General features: G+C 63.9%; 2 protein-coding genes across 5 annotated transcripts; one reads left to right on the plus strand and one right to left on the minus strand.

Moving 5' to 3' along the window:
- Window positions 1–161: 161 nt before the first annotated feature.
- Window positions 162–9,140, plus strand: TRIM46 (tripartite motif containing 46). Of its 4 annotated transcripts, none has more exons than XM_045784246.2 (10): window positions 162–255; window positions 1,655–1,916; window positions 2,131–2,474; window positions 3,124–3,267; window positions 3,385–3,480; window positions 4,097–4,350; window positions 4,607–4,728; window positions 5,728–6,030; window positions 6,819–7,116; window positions 8,016–9,140. In XM_045784246.2, exons 1-10 carry the CDS (start codon window positions 193–195, stop codon window positions 8,407–8,409), a joined length of 2,280 nt encoding a protein of 759 aa, XP_045640202.2. In that variant the 5' UTR covers window positions 162–192; the 3' UTR covers window positions 8,410–9,140. The 4 variants fall into 4 exon arrangements, with proteins under 4 accessions (XP_045640202.2, XP_087710908.1, XP_087710903.1 ...); XM_087854777.1 differs by lacking the exon at window positions 162–255 and adding an exon at window positions 685–872; XM_087854782.1 differs by lacking the exon at window positions 6,819–7,116 and having other exon boundaries at window positions 168–255; window positions 8,016–8,149.
- Window positions 9,141–9,941: 801 nt separating this feature from the next.
- Window positions 9,942–14,081, minus strand: MUC1 (mucin 1, cell surface associated). Its single transcript, XM_045784132.2, has 7 exons — window positions 13,936–14,081; window positions 12,125–13,485; window positions 11,963–12,018; window positions 11,721–11,857; window positions 11,451–11,572; window positions 11,223–11,372; window positions 9,942–10,305 (listed from the first exon to the last, which is right to left on the minus strand). The coding sequence occupies exons 1-7, from the start codon at window positions 13,994–13,996 to the stop codon at window positions 10,231–10,233; spliced, it is 1,962 nt and encodes a 653-aa protein (XP_045640088.2). The 5' UTR covers window positions 13,997–14,081; the 3' UTR covers window positions 9,942–10,230.
- Between the last annotated feature and the right edge of the window lie 914 nt (window positions 14,082–14,995).

Consider the following 14,995-nt stretch of genomic DNA (forward strand, 5'->3'; position numbering starts at 1 on the left):
GAAAACCACGTGGGGAGAACTATTTCCCACCTCCTACCTCGACGGGCGCTGTTCGAGGCTGTCCCTGGAGCATGCGCAGTGACATCTCACCCCCACCCCTCCCCACACCCCCACCGGGCTCCTGCATTAAGCCCGGGGTTCGCAGCCGCAGCCGGGATCGGGCACCCGGGGGCGGGCGGGCATGCTAGGGCCATGGCTGAGGGTGAGGATATGCAGACCTTCACTTCCATCATGGATGCACTGGTCCGCATCAGTGTGAGTTAAGGTGGGGTCGAGGGAAAGGGGAGGGGGAGGATAGGGGTCCGGGGCAGGCCGGGACCTTGGACAGGTGGCGCTGAGGCAAGATGCTGGGATGTAGAGAGGGGGCTGGGGATGGCAGAAAGGACTGCGAGGGTCGGGGTGCAGGTTGGAGAAGGTAATCCCGGGGCAGCCCGGAGGTGAGAGCCATGGAGGCGTCCCTCTGCTGGGGTGTGAGGACCCGGGAGCTGCCCGGATGCGGCGGTTTGGCTGGGGTAGCCGCCAGCGGTGCACCAGGGCTGGGGCTGCAGGGCCATGGGGCTATGCCATGAGGAGGGGGCGTGTGTGAGCTTGGATATTTTCCAAGAAAACTGAGGCTAGGTGAGGGGCGATGAAGGAGCCGCCCCCAGGGTGCAGTTCCAAATTTGGACCCTTCGGCGAGACCCCACCCCACTGCGCCCCCACTCAGGGCTGCCTCCGAGCCCACGGTTGTCATGGCAACCCGTGCCCGGCTCTCCCAGGGGCGGTGCCAACCCTGCTCCCCCCCACCACTTCCTTCCCCCTCCCTGCCTGTCCCTCCCTCCTTTGTGTCAGCTGCGCCCCTGACCGGGATGGCTGCGAAGAGAGGGACCAAGGTGAGGTGTGGGGGTGGAGCATAGCTTGAGGACCCCCTCCACCAAAAAAGGGAGGGGTACTTCCGGTGGGGAGGGGGCAAGTAGGCGGGCGCTTGTTTCCCCGTCGCTTGGGGAGGGGGTTGTGGCTAGTCAGGTCGCGCCGGGGGAAGGAGCGGGAGGGCCGGATGGTGGAGGGCAAAAGGGAATGGGTTAGTATCGGGGACCCGAGGAGACGGCTGGGGAAGCGAAGGATGAGGAATGGAGGCTGGGGCGGCCGCAGGCTGAGCCGCGGCAAGATGACGGACGCGGTGAGCAGGAGGATGGAGAGCGTGCAGCGCCTGGCTATAGGGAGGAGTCACGCTGGGGAAGGGGGGGGTTGCCAGAAAGGGGGGCGGGGGTCTGCACCAAGCTGCAGAACGGGCGGCGTCCTTGAGAAGCTGGTGGCCCAGAGATGGGGGGGTTGGGGGCAATGGCCAGGTGAGAGGGGCTGCCCGCCCAGCGCCCGCGGGGGGAGTGAAAGAGGTGGGGCTTGAGGCCGGGGGTGGGGGGCAGGTGCTCCAACCAGGAGTTCCAACCGCCCCTCCGCAGGCTTTAGCTCTCTGCAGGAGGAAGACAGGCAGGAGCCAGAGCTGGGAAGGTCTATGAGCCGGGCCCAGGCCGGTGCTGGGGAAAAGCCCCACATAGCTTGCCTTGCCCCTTCCTGAGATCCCTTGGGTTTCTAAGGGCAGCTGAGAGGCCTGCTGAGATATGCCCCCCCCCCCACCGTGTCCGTGCTCTGACCCAACCTCCTGCTCCCTCCACAGACAAGCATGAAGAACATGGAGAAGGAACTGCTGTGCCCAGTATGTCAAGAGATGTACAAGCAGCCGCTGGTGCTGCCCTGTACCCACAATGTGTGCCAGGCCTGTGCCCGGGAGGTGCTGGGCCAGCAGGGCTATATAGGCCATGGTGGGGACCCCAGCTCCGAGCCCACCTCTCCTGCTTCCACCCCTTCCACCCGAAGCCCCCGCCTCTCCCGCAGAACTCTCCCTAAGCCAGACCGCCTGGATCGGCTGCTTAAGTCAGGTGGGGCTGGGTCCTGTGGGGTGGGGGTGGGGATGCTGGGATGTCCGTCGTGGTCCGGGGCCTCTGTCTCGCTGAGGGTGCAGACACTGTTCCTTCAGGCTCTAATGGGAGCTGAGCGCTGGCACAATAAAAATTATCTTTTGAATTGAACGAACTTGCCCCACACTCGGCCAGCTGTGACTTTCAGTTCCCTCCCTCTCTGGCACTTCCACAGGCTTTGGGACGTATCCCGGGCGGAAGCGAGGTGCTCTGCATCCCCAGGTGATCATGTTCCCATGCCCAGCCTGCCAGGGTGATGTGGAACTGGGGGAGCGGGGCCTGGCGGGGCTGTTCCGGAACCTGACCCTGGAGCGTGTGGTGGAGCGCTACCGCCAGAGCGTGAGTGTGGGTGGCGCCATCCTGTGCCAGCTGTGCAAGCCACCGCCACTAGAGGCCACCAAGGGCTGCACCGAGTGCCGGGCCACCTTCTGCAACGAGTGTTTCAAGCTGTTCCACCCCTGGGGCACCCAGAAGGCCCAGCATGAGCCCACCCTGCCCACCCTCTCCTTCCGCCCCAAGGTGAGCCAGCGGAGAGAGGGGCCTGGCAGTGCTGGCTGGGTGGGGAGCGGGCACGGTGGGCTTCCCAAGGGAGGCGGGCAGAGCTTGCCACTGCCAGGCTCCTTGTTCTGTAACTACTACAAAGAGGGACTGGATCAATGTTTAAACCTCTTGGAGCCCCATCTTCCCGTCTGTGAGTGAGAATGATTAGATCTGCCCTACAGCACCCACACCCTGGGGGTTATCGAGGGGATCCCAGGAGGTAGTCTGTGAAAGTTACCCCTGGGCTAAAAAGGTTTGTCTGCATTCATTCATTCATTGAGCAAATATTTATCCAGCACCCTTGCGCCTGGTGCTATTCTCGGCATTGGGGATGGCAGTGAGCAAGATGGACAAGGTTAATTATTAGCCACAAGGCAGAGATTAATTATCATCATTCTTGCTGTTACCGCTCTTGTGGAGGTGGGAGGGAGGGAGGGAGGGAGGGAGGGTGCCGGGGACGCTCACTTCCATTCCGGTGCACGCCACCAGGTGGCACTGTGGAGCACCCCAGCCGGACTCCCCTCTCCCCTCGCCCGCCCGCCAGCCAGGCTGCACACTGCTTCTGCTCCAGGTCAGCAGCCTTAAACCCACCGTTGGCCGATGATGTCATTGCTCTTTCTGTCCCTAGGGACTGATGTGTCCGGACCACAAGGAAGAGGTGACCCATTACTGCAAGACATGCCAACGGCTGGTGTGCCAGCTCTGCCGAGTAAGGCGCACCCACGGAGGGCACAAGATCACACCCGTGCTCAGCGCCTACCAGGCCCTCAAGGTGAGGACCCTGCCTCGCTCCACCCGCGCCAGCCCACACGCACACCCTCTTACACCTCCTCCCAACTGCCGGCTTCTCCGAGCTAGGCATGATGCCCACCTCTTTCTTCCCCCTCAGGACAAGCTGACAAAGAGCCTGACATACATCCTGGGAAACCAGGACACAGTACAGACCCAGATCTGTGAGCTGGAGGAGACCGTGAGGCACACTGAGGTGAGGGAGGGCGTGGAGGTGGGCCCAGGGCCCCGCCCAGGAGTGGAAGCAGGAAGGGGCTGTGGAGGGCCTGGCCCAATCCCCTGCTTGACAGCTCAGGAAGCCCGTGTGGGGTCCATGGCTGTGTCGAGGGGAACAGTGTGGCTATCACCCAGGATCAGGACAGCTTGGAGAGCCTCGGGGACAGAGCTCGGATGCCCTCAGGCTCAGCCGCCCGCTGAGGACGACACACTTCCCTGGAGCTAGGGCGAGGCTCCGTCTCTGGCACCTTCTGCCAGGCTGCTTGAATCAGCTGCCGTGGGCTGACACGGGGACGGGCAGTAAGGATGGCCCAGAGGCAGGGCACAGCAGTGCGGTCCGAGTGGGCGGTAGCCTGTTAGTCATGGTCTCTTATCTGGGGGACTCCTTACAGGATCAGGATGAAGGTGTGGGCATCCAGGAAGGGTGGCACCGAGTGTCAGGAGCTGAGCCCATCTGGGTGTACAGGTGTCTTTGGAGCCATGAGCCTGGCCTTGTGGGAGCGGCCGGGTAGCGTGTCCCTGGATCTGTGGTGATCCCAGGGAGGCTGGCGCAGGTGCTGCCTTTGAGGAGATACTGAGTGCTGCTCTCTGGGCAGGTGAGTGGTCAGCAGGCCAAGGAGGAGGTGTCCCAGCTGGTGCGGGGACTGGGGGCTGTGCTGGAGGAGAAGCGCGCATCGCTGCTTCAGGCCATCGAGGAGTGCCAGCAGGAGCGCCTGGCCCGTCTCAGCGCCCAGATCCAGGAGCACCGGAGCCTGCTGGATGGCTCAGGTCTGGTGGGCTACGCCCAGGAGGTTCTTAAGGAGACAGACCAGCCTTGCTTCGTGCAAGCGGCCAAGCAGCTGCATAGCAGGTACGCGGGGGCGCAGGCTCCCGGGGGGCAGGGGTCACGGGTGCAGCCAGTGTCTGAGCCGGTGTCTGTACTGCTGTCCTATGGCGAGGTGGGTCCTGAGGATTGTCACCAGGCCAAACTGATATCCAGCTTACCTGAAGGGACCGGGAGGTGACCCAAAGCAGGTGCTGAGGCTCTAGGGACAAGCGAGGCAGAATCAAGGGGAAGGGCAGCTGCCCAGATGGGAGTGCCTGACCCTTGCCTGCCCCCATGCCAGGATTGCCCGAGCTACAGAGGCCCTCCAGACGTTCCGGCCAGCTGCCAGCTCCTCCTTCCGCCATTGTCAGTTGGACGTAGGGCGTGAGATGAAGATGCTGACAGAGCTTAGCTTCCTGCAAGGTAAGGAGGTGGCCAGGGTGGCCCCGCGCCCAGTTACAGCCTTCCTCCCTTCTTCCCCAGCAGCGGGCCCGGGGGGCAGTGCCCACCAGGGACCTCCCTGGCCTCCTGCCCAGCCTGGCCAGCCGCCCCTCCCACCTCGCCCACCCGGCCACACCGTCCCACCGCGCTCAGCGCTGCTTCTCCCTCTCTTTGTTTGTAGGCTGTGGCCACCGCGGACTCTGCTCCGGAGCACCCCAGGCAAGTCAGCGGCCCTGCCCCGGGGGCCCTGCCCTGCCGCCCCCACACAGCTCGGCCACCCATTCATTGCTTCCTTCTCTGTCCTGCCTTCACTGGACTCTTGGTCCTCCCCCCACCTTCCACCAGTGCCCTCTGTCTCTCTCTGCCTGCCCTAAGCTCCTGCCTAATCCTTGCCCTTCTGACCTTTTGTCCTTGGGATTCTTGCCCTCTGGACTTTCCTTCTCTTCCCCTTGACCTTCGTCTCCTGCCATCGTCAAGCTTTTGCTTGTCCTCTGTTGTCCCCTGTTTTCTGCCTTGCTGGCTCTCGCATCTGTCTCCCTCCTACTCTGCCCCTCCTTCCTGTCCAGTGCTCTTTCCCCGGCTTCCAGTGGCCTCTGTCTGCCTTTCCCTGGGGCTCCTCTTTATTCATAGAATAAAAAAGGTCCTAGAAACAAGGGTCCCCATCTGGTCTAAGACCGTTTTTGACAGAGGAGGAAACTGAGGCCCAGAATTGGGAAGCAGCTGCCCTAAGGCTGCAGTTGGGAGGATGGCAGGCCAGGACCGTGCGAGGCCTCCTGCCTCCTGCCGGGTGCGCACCGCCTCTCCCCTGCTCCCTTGGGCTCTGCCCTGCCCCTCCCTGCCTGGTACCCAGATGGCCTTGCCCCCAGTTCCCTCTCACCCACACTCACCCCCCCGGCCCCCGCTGCTTTCCCTTTTCCTGCCTGCCCTCCGTGTTAGGCCCGCGACCAGGCCCTGACTGACCCCCGCTGTCTCTTCCCACAGTGCCCGAGGCTCCCGTCATCGACACGCAACGCACCTTTGCCTACGACCAGATATTCCTGTGTTGGCGGCTGCCCCCCCACTCGCCACCTGCCTGGCACTACACCATCGAGTTCCGGCGCACTGATGCGCCCGCCCAGCCGGGTCCCGCCCGCTGGCAGCGGCGAGAGGAGGTGAGGGGCACCAGTGCCCTGCTTGAGAACCCTGACACAGGCTCTGTGTACGTGCTGCGTGTCCGGGGCTGCAACAAGGCCGGCTATGGCGAGTACAGTGAAGATGTGCACCTGCACACGCCCCCAGCACCCGGTGAGCGGGCAGGTGGGCGGGCGCGGGGCACACTGGGACCCCCCCAGCATCCGGTGAGCGGGCAGGTGGGCGGGCGCGGGGCATGCTGGGACCCCCTCACCGCACTAAGAGCTGGTGCTGGGCGGGCACTGGGGAGACAGCACAGTGGGCCACTCTCAACGACTCTGGAGCTTCTAGCCAGCGGTGGCTCTGGGCAAGTCACTTGCCCTCCCGGAACTCCAAGCCCCTCTTTCTTAGCGATAATAACAGTGTTATTGCTGTGAGAATGAAGCCAGTGAGCTTCCAACTCATAGTAAGGACTCAGTGAAGGTTAGGACGGCGTCTCTCCAGACAATAGTCTGGCCCCTGGGGTATAGGCATAATACTGGAGCATCACCGCCCAAGTGGGGTGTAAGGGCCAGGCGCGAGCACCAGAGCGTGCCCTGGAAGGTGTAGGTCGGTGGCAGGGGCAACGTCACCAGCTGGGACAGAGCAGCAGTGGGGACTCGCCAGTGGGGGAGGGGTGGGAAGAAGCACTGCAGGTCACCTGGGTCTGGGAGACTGGTTTCTGGGCCCACTAGTACCCACTAAAACTCTTCCTGGAGTCCCATACCCATTTGAGGTGCCCCCTTCTTTTCTCCTTGTGTCCCCCATGCAGTTCTCCAAGCCCTGGTCCCTGGAGCTCCCGCCCACCCCTTGGCAGCTTGTTTCACATTCTGAAATCTGCCAGTGTCCTTTGCTGACAGCTCACGGCTTCCACGGCCTGGGTTTGTCCCTCAAGTCCTTTCTCTGTCACTCCCCCACTGCAGTCCTGCACTTCTTCCTGGATGGCCGCTGGGGCACCAGCCGAGAGCGGCTGGCCATCAGCAAGGACCAGCGAGCGGTGCGGAGTGTTCCAGGGCTGCCCCTGCTGCTGGCTGCCGAGCGGCTGCTCACTGGCTGCCACCTGAGCGTGGACGTGGTCCTGGGAGATGTGGCCGTAACCCAGGGCCGCAGCTACTGGGCCTGTGCCGTCGACCCAGCCTCCTACTTGGTCAAGGTGGGCGTCGGGCTGGAGAGCAAGCTTCAGGAAAGCTTCCAGGGCGCCCCCGATGTGATTAGCCCCAGGTCAGGCCTCTTTGGAGGGGATGGAGTGTGGGGGTCCTGGGTGGGGGAGCTGGGGACACGATGGGGGTGGCAAGGGGAGCTCTCGCTGGTTGGGGTGGAGTGGGGATGTCTAGGAGCATGGATGCCAGGCTGGGGCCTGGGGCTGGGGCAAGCGTGGGCTTAGCACAAGTGGCAGCATCTCTCTCTGAGAACCTCTGCATCTCCCAACATCCTGTTCCAACACGCTTTCTCTGAGAAACCCTCTCTCCTCCCTTCACCACATCTGTCCTCAACATCCTGAGATCCTTCCCTTAAAATGTCCAACTCCATCCCCTCTACTGCCAACGCGCTGTTTAACACCCCCCAACACATATGGCTCCCTGAACCCTTCCTCCTGGCACTCTATCCCTGAATACCCCATTTCTTCTCAGTGCTCTTCCGCCAACACCAATCCCCCCACCCCGTGGCACCCCACCCCCACCTCCACTCCACCTCTCTCCCGACACCCACCTTCCCAGCAGCTTTCTCTCCCCAGTCCCTCAGTGACGAAGCCCTATCCTCAACATTCTCGAACCCTCCCCACGACCCTCCCAGCACAATGTCCCCATGTGGTTCTCCTCCCCACCTTCTTGTCTCCTATCTCTTCCTGGCGCCCTGATCCTCACCTCCATCCCTCCTCCTCCTTCTCCGCCACCTCTCCTGCCAACGTGCCTGCTTTCGATACCCCTTTCCCGCTGGACTCACACCCCTGCCCCATATTCTAATTCTCCACCCAGGACCTCCACACGTCCTCCCGGGACCCCAAATCGATCCTTTCAACAACTTGCTCCCCAATGTCTCAGCCCTCTGCCCCCTCCCCCGCCGTGCCCCACTCCCTTCCCCCTCCCCCAACACTCTCCTACCCAACTCCGCTCCTGCAGGTATGATCCGGACAGCGGGCACGACAGTGGTGCCGAGGATGCCACAGTGGAGGCATCTCCGCCCTTCGCTTTCCTGACCATCGGCATGGGCAAGATCCTGCTGGGGTCCGGGGCCAGCTCCAATGCAGGGCTGACGGGGCGGGACGGCCCCGCAGCCAGCTGCACCGTGCCCCTGCCGCCCCGCCTGGGCATCTGCCTGGACTATGAGCGGGGCCGCGTGTCTTTCCTGGATGCCGTGTCCTTCCGCGGGCTGCTGGAGTGCCCTCTGGACTGCTCGGGGCCCGTGTGCCCTGCCTTCTGCTTCATCGGGGGTGGTGCGGTGCAGCTCCAGGAGCCAGTGGGCACTAAGCCTGAGAGGAAGGTCACCATCGGGGGCTTTGCCAAGCTGGACTGACCCTTTCTGGCCCCTCCTGGGCCCTGGCCCTCTAGGCCTGCTGGAGCTGGGTTATTCCTCCGGCAGCTTCTCCCCAAACTCTTCCTACTATGTCATCCTGTCCCTTACCCTATGTCTGTGTATTCCCGGGGCCTTCTCTTGATCAAGGGACTCTCCCCTGCTCACCTTTCTAGATGTCCCCCATTCTCTCCATTGCCTGTTAAGTCATGCCCCAGCCCCCACCAAGCCTCTGGCCCACACCCTGCCCTTGGCATCCTACAAGTCACGGACAGAGCCCTCCCTGGGCTGACTAGGAGGGGGGGCACCCGAACACTGGGCATGACCCCAGCTCTGTGCTCTGCCCTCCGCCCGCCAAGCTCCCTGCCCCATCGATGCTGAACTGCAGCCTTGGGGTAGGCAGACTTTTTGGCCGGACATTGCCCAGGCACTCCCTGGTGAGGAGAAGAGGACCCTATCATCCTGCTTGAGTTGCTGGGGTCCCCACACCCCTCGGCCGCATGCCTGTATTTCTCCTCCTCCCTCTTGCATGCTTCACCCTGTCCTGCACCCATATGCCAACGTGCCAAGTCTCCCTGGGGGCCCCAGCCAAGGTTGCGTGTCCCTGGTGGGCTGGGCTAGGCACGGCCCCCGGGGCCTGCTGCTGCCCCTACAGTGGGCACTGCCAGGCCTGTGCCAGCGACAGCCGCTATTTTCATGGTTTATAAACAATAAACTATGTTGCCAGGCACATCTCTGCCTTCCCTGAGCCCAACCGTCCCTTTTCATTTCTGTGCTGGGTGTGTGACAGGTGGGAAGGACCCAGGGAGCCCCACTACTGCTCAGAGCAGGGGTGCTCAGAGGATCTGGTGCCCGAGGGAAAGAGGGCCCAAGCAGGTGCTCCCGAGCCTCCTCCCGACACATGTTCTGGCTCAAGCCCCAGCCAATGGGTGGCCTACTGGGGGCGCATCGCACTGGCGGCTGCTGGCCATGGCAGGGCCCAGGCCCCCAGGGCATGTGGTGAGGGGGGCGCGCACCGCGCCTGGGCCCAAAGGGGTCGGGGAACCAGAACCACTTCCCCATTCCCAAGGTGCCTGCAGCAGACCCCGCCAGCCAGGGAGGAGGCCGGGCTGGGCGCCAGCGTCCGGATCTGATGCTGTGCTTATCACGGCCATGTTGACTCTGCCTGTTATCGCTGCCCACACACTTACTTCACACTCTGCCAGCTAAGAATAGAGGCACTGGGGGCACCGGGCCAAGGGGAGGTGAGGGCGTGGCTGCCGCCAGCCCCCAGCCCAGGAGAGGGGAGAGCGCTCCCGGCGGGTGCAGGCCCGGCTGGGTCACACTGGCCTCCAAGCCAACTCAGTTTCGTTTCCTCCTTCCTCTTGTGCCAGCAGGGATGGGAAGAGGTGACCTGTGCCCCAATGTCATCTCCTTTCCACGTCTCCTGCTTTCCAAATGAACCCTACTCTTGCCTTCTTCCCCCCCATCTCCCTCAAAGACCCCTTCCAACCCCCCCCCCCGGGGTCTATGGGTCACAGATGACAGAGCCAAAGTTGGCAGTCAGCACAGAGGAGGTCCCCGTTTTATTCAGCCCCAGTCTGGTTCGCACTTCCATCTGGGGCTTCCGGGCCGTTCCTCCTGGGAGCCACTGTCCCAGGCCTGTCCCCAAGGGGCTCGGATGGGTTCAGCAGGGCAGGGGACCTGGTAGGGCCTGTGAACAGCCCACCTGAACTCCCCGCTCACCAGCCCAGAACAGAGTTGAGCAGAGAGGACTCTGGCAGTGAGGAGCCCGAGGGAGGCATGTGGCACTGGCGTCTGGTCGCCAGGCCGGGCAACGTGCTTCTACAAGTTGGCAGAAGTGGCTGATGGGTTCGGGTTCACATAAGAGAGGCCGCTGCCCCCGTTGCCTGCAGAGACCTAGGTGGGGAGATGAGACCCAGGCTGAGGGGCAGTAGCTTTCCCGGGAGAAAGTGCCTCCCAGGGCTCCCAGATCACACCCCAAGCTGGGGTAGTAAGTCCGGGATCTAACTCTCAAAGGGTTAATTGGGAGAGCACCTGCCCGGCACTACTGGCAGCCAGGTGACTGTAAACAGGGCCCAGGGCCGCTCCTCCCCCCTCTGCTCCCCTTCACTCCCTCCCCTTGGCTCTCATCAGCTCCCTTGTCCTCCCCCACTGCCCCTTTCTCTTTCCATCCTCTGCTCCTCCAGCCCAAGCAGGTCTCTGTAAAGCTGGGAGAAGTAAGTCTCTGGGCAAAGGAAAACAGGGTCCTGAAAAGGAAACTCCCCTCCCCCACCCAGAGTGGCGCTCCAGCCCCAGGTGACCGAAGTAATTATTTACTAGGTCCTGGAGAGAAAGGCCAGGGGAGGAAAGGAGGAGGAGGGCTCCTTGCTTCCTTGAGACTCCCAAGTACCCCATGGCACCAAGTTCACCTGACTGGGTGAGACTTCCTCCCCTACATCAGACACCCCCCCCACTAGTCTTTCTAAAGCGACCCTCCACTCCTAGGCGCTGAGTGGGGGCACACGTGCTCATTCCCTCCTGAGTCCTGCATGAACGGCTCCCCTGGGTGCCCCATGCCTGTCCTCTCAGGTCCCAGCAGCTGTGGCTGAGTTCAGCAGAGCAGTGAATGCTGTTCTGGAAATGTAGTTAGTAGGGACACTCTCTGTTGAGATCCCCTTCTTCCCAAGGTCCCTTCCCCAGGCCTTCCCCGCCTCCAGCCCCTCTGACCACCGCCCCCCCCCCCAGGCCCACTGCAGCCTCTCATGTTCTCTGGGCTCTCAGAAGCCCTGCCAACCCCAGCGTCTGCCTCCCTGCCCCTGTGGGGCCCTCCTCACCTCCTCATAGGGGCTGCGTCTGCCGCTGCCAGGCGGCACATAGCGCCCGTGGGTGTGGTAGGTGGGGTACTCGCTCATAGGATGGTAGGCGTCGCGGGTCGGAAAGATGTCCAGCTGCCCGCAGTTCTTCCGGCGGCACTGACACACAGTCTGGGGAAACAGGACGTTATGGGGTGCGGTTCCTGCTAGCAGGGGGCCTCTGGTCAGGCCTAGAGACCAAACACTTACCATGGCAATGACACAGATGATGGCGAGTGCGACCAGGACACAGACCAGCACCAGCAGGGCGACGGCCCAGCCAGGCACCCCAGACCCGGACTGGCCAGAGGAAGGGAATGACACATCTTGCACTAAACACAAGGAGAGTGGTCAGAATATTCTCCCAAAGGAGGTGACCCTCCCCCTCCTAGCACCCTGGGGAAGAGCAGGAACGCAGGTGCTGGAGAGAGGGGCCCTGCAGGCGAGGTGCTGGGCAGCAGCTGGGGACAGTGGCCTCACCAGTAACACCTGAGATGGACAGGTCGTATCTGTCTAGTAGATCTCTCCCGCGCTCTTCAAACTGGGTCTTCACGCCGCAGGCGTCAACAGAGCCCTTTCTGAAGGCCAGGGCTGACTCCACCAGCACAGATCCTGGTCTGCTCACAGGGAAATGGGCCACTCAGCCACGGGTCCCAGCTTTGGGTCAGCAATGCCCCCAGCCACGAGGGCAGCCGTCCTCCCCCCCACACCCAGAACTGTACCTGAACTTGATATTGGAGAGGCCCAGAAAACCTTGCTGTTCATAAATCTGCAAAAGCTGGGGTGAGAGGAGAAGGAAGAAGGATTGAGGGAAACAGGTCAGGCCGTCTGGAGCCAGCTGCGGGGCGAGCTCAGAGCACGGGAGAGAAAAGACACCTACTCACCAACTCAGAAATGTTCCTCTGCAGCCCCTGGTAGTAGCTAGTGCTGGGATCCTCCAGGGAAGAGTCAAACTGGAGGTTCTGAATAGAAAAGGACAGGAAGAACAAGGAGATCCGCACAGAAAACTGCGGAGAAGTGCTACTATTGGAGGAGGTGAGGGGTTCTCTGCTATGGCGAGTGGTGCTGGCAGTAGTCCTGGTGCCGTGGCTGGCCGGGCCGCTGGTCGGGGATGAGGCGCTGTGGTGTGCCGGGGTGGAGGCCGAGCTGGAGGCCGGGCCGCTGGTCGGGGGTGAGGCACTGTGGCTTGCCGGGGTGGAGGCCGAGCCGGAGGCCGAGCTGGAGGCCGGGCCGCTGGTCGGGGATGAGGCACTGTGGCTCGCCGGGGTGGAGGCCGAGCTGGAGGCCGGGCCGCTGGTCGGGGATGAGGCGCTGTGGCGTGCCGGGGTGGAGGCCGAGCTGGAGGCCGGGCCGCTGGTCGGGGATGAGGCGCTGTGGCGTGCCGGGGTGGAGGCCGAGCTGGAGGCCGGGCCGCTGGTCGGGGATGAGGCGCTGTGGCGTGCCGGGGTGGAGGCCGAGCTGGAGGCCGGGCCGCTGGTCGGGGATGAGGCGCTGTGGCGTGCCGGGGTGGAGGCCGAGCTGGAGGCCGGGCCGCTGGTCGGGGATGAGGCGCTGTGGCGTGCCGGGGTGGAGGCCGAGCTGGAGGCCGAGCTGGAGGCTGGGCCGCTGGTCGGGGATGAGGCGCTGTGGCGTGCCGGGGTGGAGGCCGAGCTGGAGGCCGAGCTGGAGGCTGGGCCGCTGGTCGGGGATGAGGCGCTGTGGCGTGCCGGGGTGGAGGCCGAGCTGGAGGCCGGGCCGCTGGTCGGGGGTGAGGCGCTGTGGCGTGCCGGGGTGGAGGCCGAGCTGGAGGCCGAGCTGGAGGCTGGGCCGCTGGTCGGGGATGAGGCGCTGTGGCGTGCCGGGGTAGAGGCCGAGCTGGAGGCCGAGCTGGAGGCCGGGCCTCTGGTCGGGGATGAGGCGCTGTGGCGTGACGGGGTAGAGGCCGAGCTGGAGGCCGAGCTGGAGGCCGGGCGGCTGGTCGGGGATGAGGCGCTGTGGCGTGCCGGGGTGGAGGCCGAGCTGGAGGCCGGGCCGCTGGTCGGGGATGAGGCGCTGTGGCGTGACGGGGTAGAGGCCGAGCTGGAGGCCGGGCCGTTGGTCGGGGATGAGGCGCTGTGGCTTGCGGGGGTGGAGGCCGAGCTGGAGGCCGGGCCGCTGGTCCGGGATGAGGCGCTGTGGCTTGCCAGGGAGGAGGCCGGGGAGGAGGTCGAGCTGGAGGCCGGGCCGCTGGTCGGGGTTGGGGTGTCAGAGGGGGATGTAGTGCCAGCTGTAAGGAGTTGAGGTCACAGGGTTGGGTTAGGGGACAAATCAGGAGGAGGAGGAAATACAGTCTGATATCTGGAACAGTAATGGCACAGGAAGATCTAGAGAGTGGGCCAGATCCTGGGTCGGCCTTCCTCTTCCTTCCTGGCTGACAGCCTCCCTCTCTCTTCCCACACCCCTTTGGTCCTAGGGGTCCGTTTCTCCACTCCTAACAGCTAACCTTTCCTGACCCCTCCCCCCGCCCCCAGACTTCGCGGCAGGTCACTCCACTCCCCCTGCACCAGCTCTCCTTAGGCGCTGACTCTTCCGTCCATCCTTAGCCTCTCTCCTTTCTTCTGGCACAGACTGGGTCAGACCTGCCTGCAACTTCTTCCCCTTGGGGTACCATCTGCTAGGAAAGAAAACCCACAGAAAGCCTGGGAAGACCCCATGAGCAAAGCAGGCCCCTCCTCACCTGTACGCTGTAGGGACACCAGGAGCAGAAGGAAGAGAGGGGCCCGGAAGCCCAGTGTCATGGTGGTGGTAAACTGGGTGGGGAGGGGGCGGCACAGTCTCGGGAAGACGCTGCTGCGAGGTGGGGCGGGCACAAGCGCCTGCCGCTTTATACCGGTCCCCGGCCCGCCCTAGGCTCAGCCGAAGCAGGTGACAGGTGACAAAACTCCGCCCCCTCCCCCTTTCCCTACCTTCTACTTCTTCCTCCTCCTCCCCACCCATTCCTGGCCCCTCAGGTGGGGTACCTGGGCTCAATCACTCAACCCTCTGACAACCTGTTTGTTCTCCAAATGGTCTCCTCCTTTCACCAACCACTCCCTGGCTCCAGAAGGCCGGGAAGGGGTGGGGGGAATCAAGGCCGTGGGTCTCCCAGGCTCTAGTTTTAGCCTCAGGGCGACAACCGAGGTGAGAAAAGGAACAAAGGAAGTGGGCTAGGTCAGGGTCCCGGACGGCAGGCCGAGGAAGCTCACCCTCAACGTCCCTCACCCCGCTCCCCATTCTCACCGCGCCCGTGGGGAGGAACGAGAAGGCTCGAGAAAGGGTGGACCGGGAGCCACTTTTGGACACCCCCCCCCCACCCCTTCCCGGAATCGCCGCTCCTTGCCCTGTCCTAGCCGCTCCCTGTCCCGTTCCGCACGCAGATTCACCGAAACCCACAGTTCCCGCCCCTGCCGGACTTTCCAGTAGCCCCGTTCCCGCCTTGGCTCCCTCCCGAGGAGGGGGCGGGGGAAGAAAGTTCCACTTCACGCTCTGCGGGACCCCAGGGTCTTTCCTGCGGGGTCCTCCGCCAGGCGGCGAGCCGAGCTCTCCCGCCCCCTGGCGGCCCCCGGGAGCCTGGAGGCCTCGCGCGGGGACCGGAGGCGCCCGGGTCGCGGGAGGGGACGGCGTGCCTGAGTGCGGCCAGAAGGGGCCGGGGCGGGGGGATTGGGGTGGGTGGGCGCGCGGAGCCCCGGCGCGCAGGTCGGAGGCTCGGACGCAGAGCGCAAGGACTCGCCGCTCTACCGGCGGAGGCGCTGCAGCGC

Source organism: Ursus americanus, chromosome 2 (assembly GCF_024610735.1).
Source record: "Ursus americanus isolate L20-20 chromosome 2, mUrsAme1.1.p, whole genome shotgun sequence".
NCBI lineage: Eukaryota > Metazoa > Chordata > Mammalia > Carnivora > Ursidae > Ursus > Ursus americanus.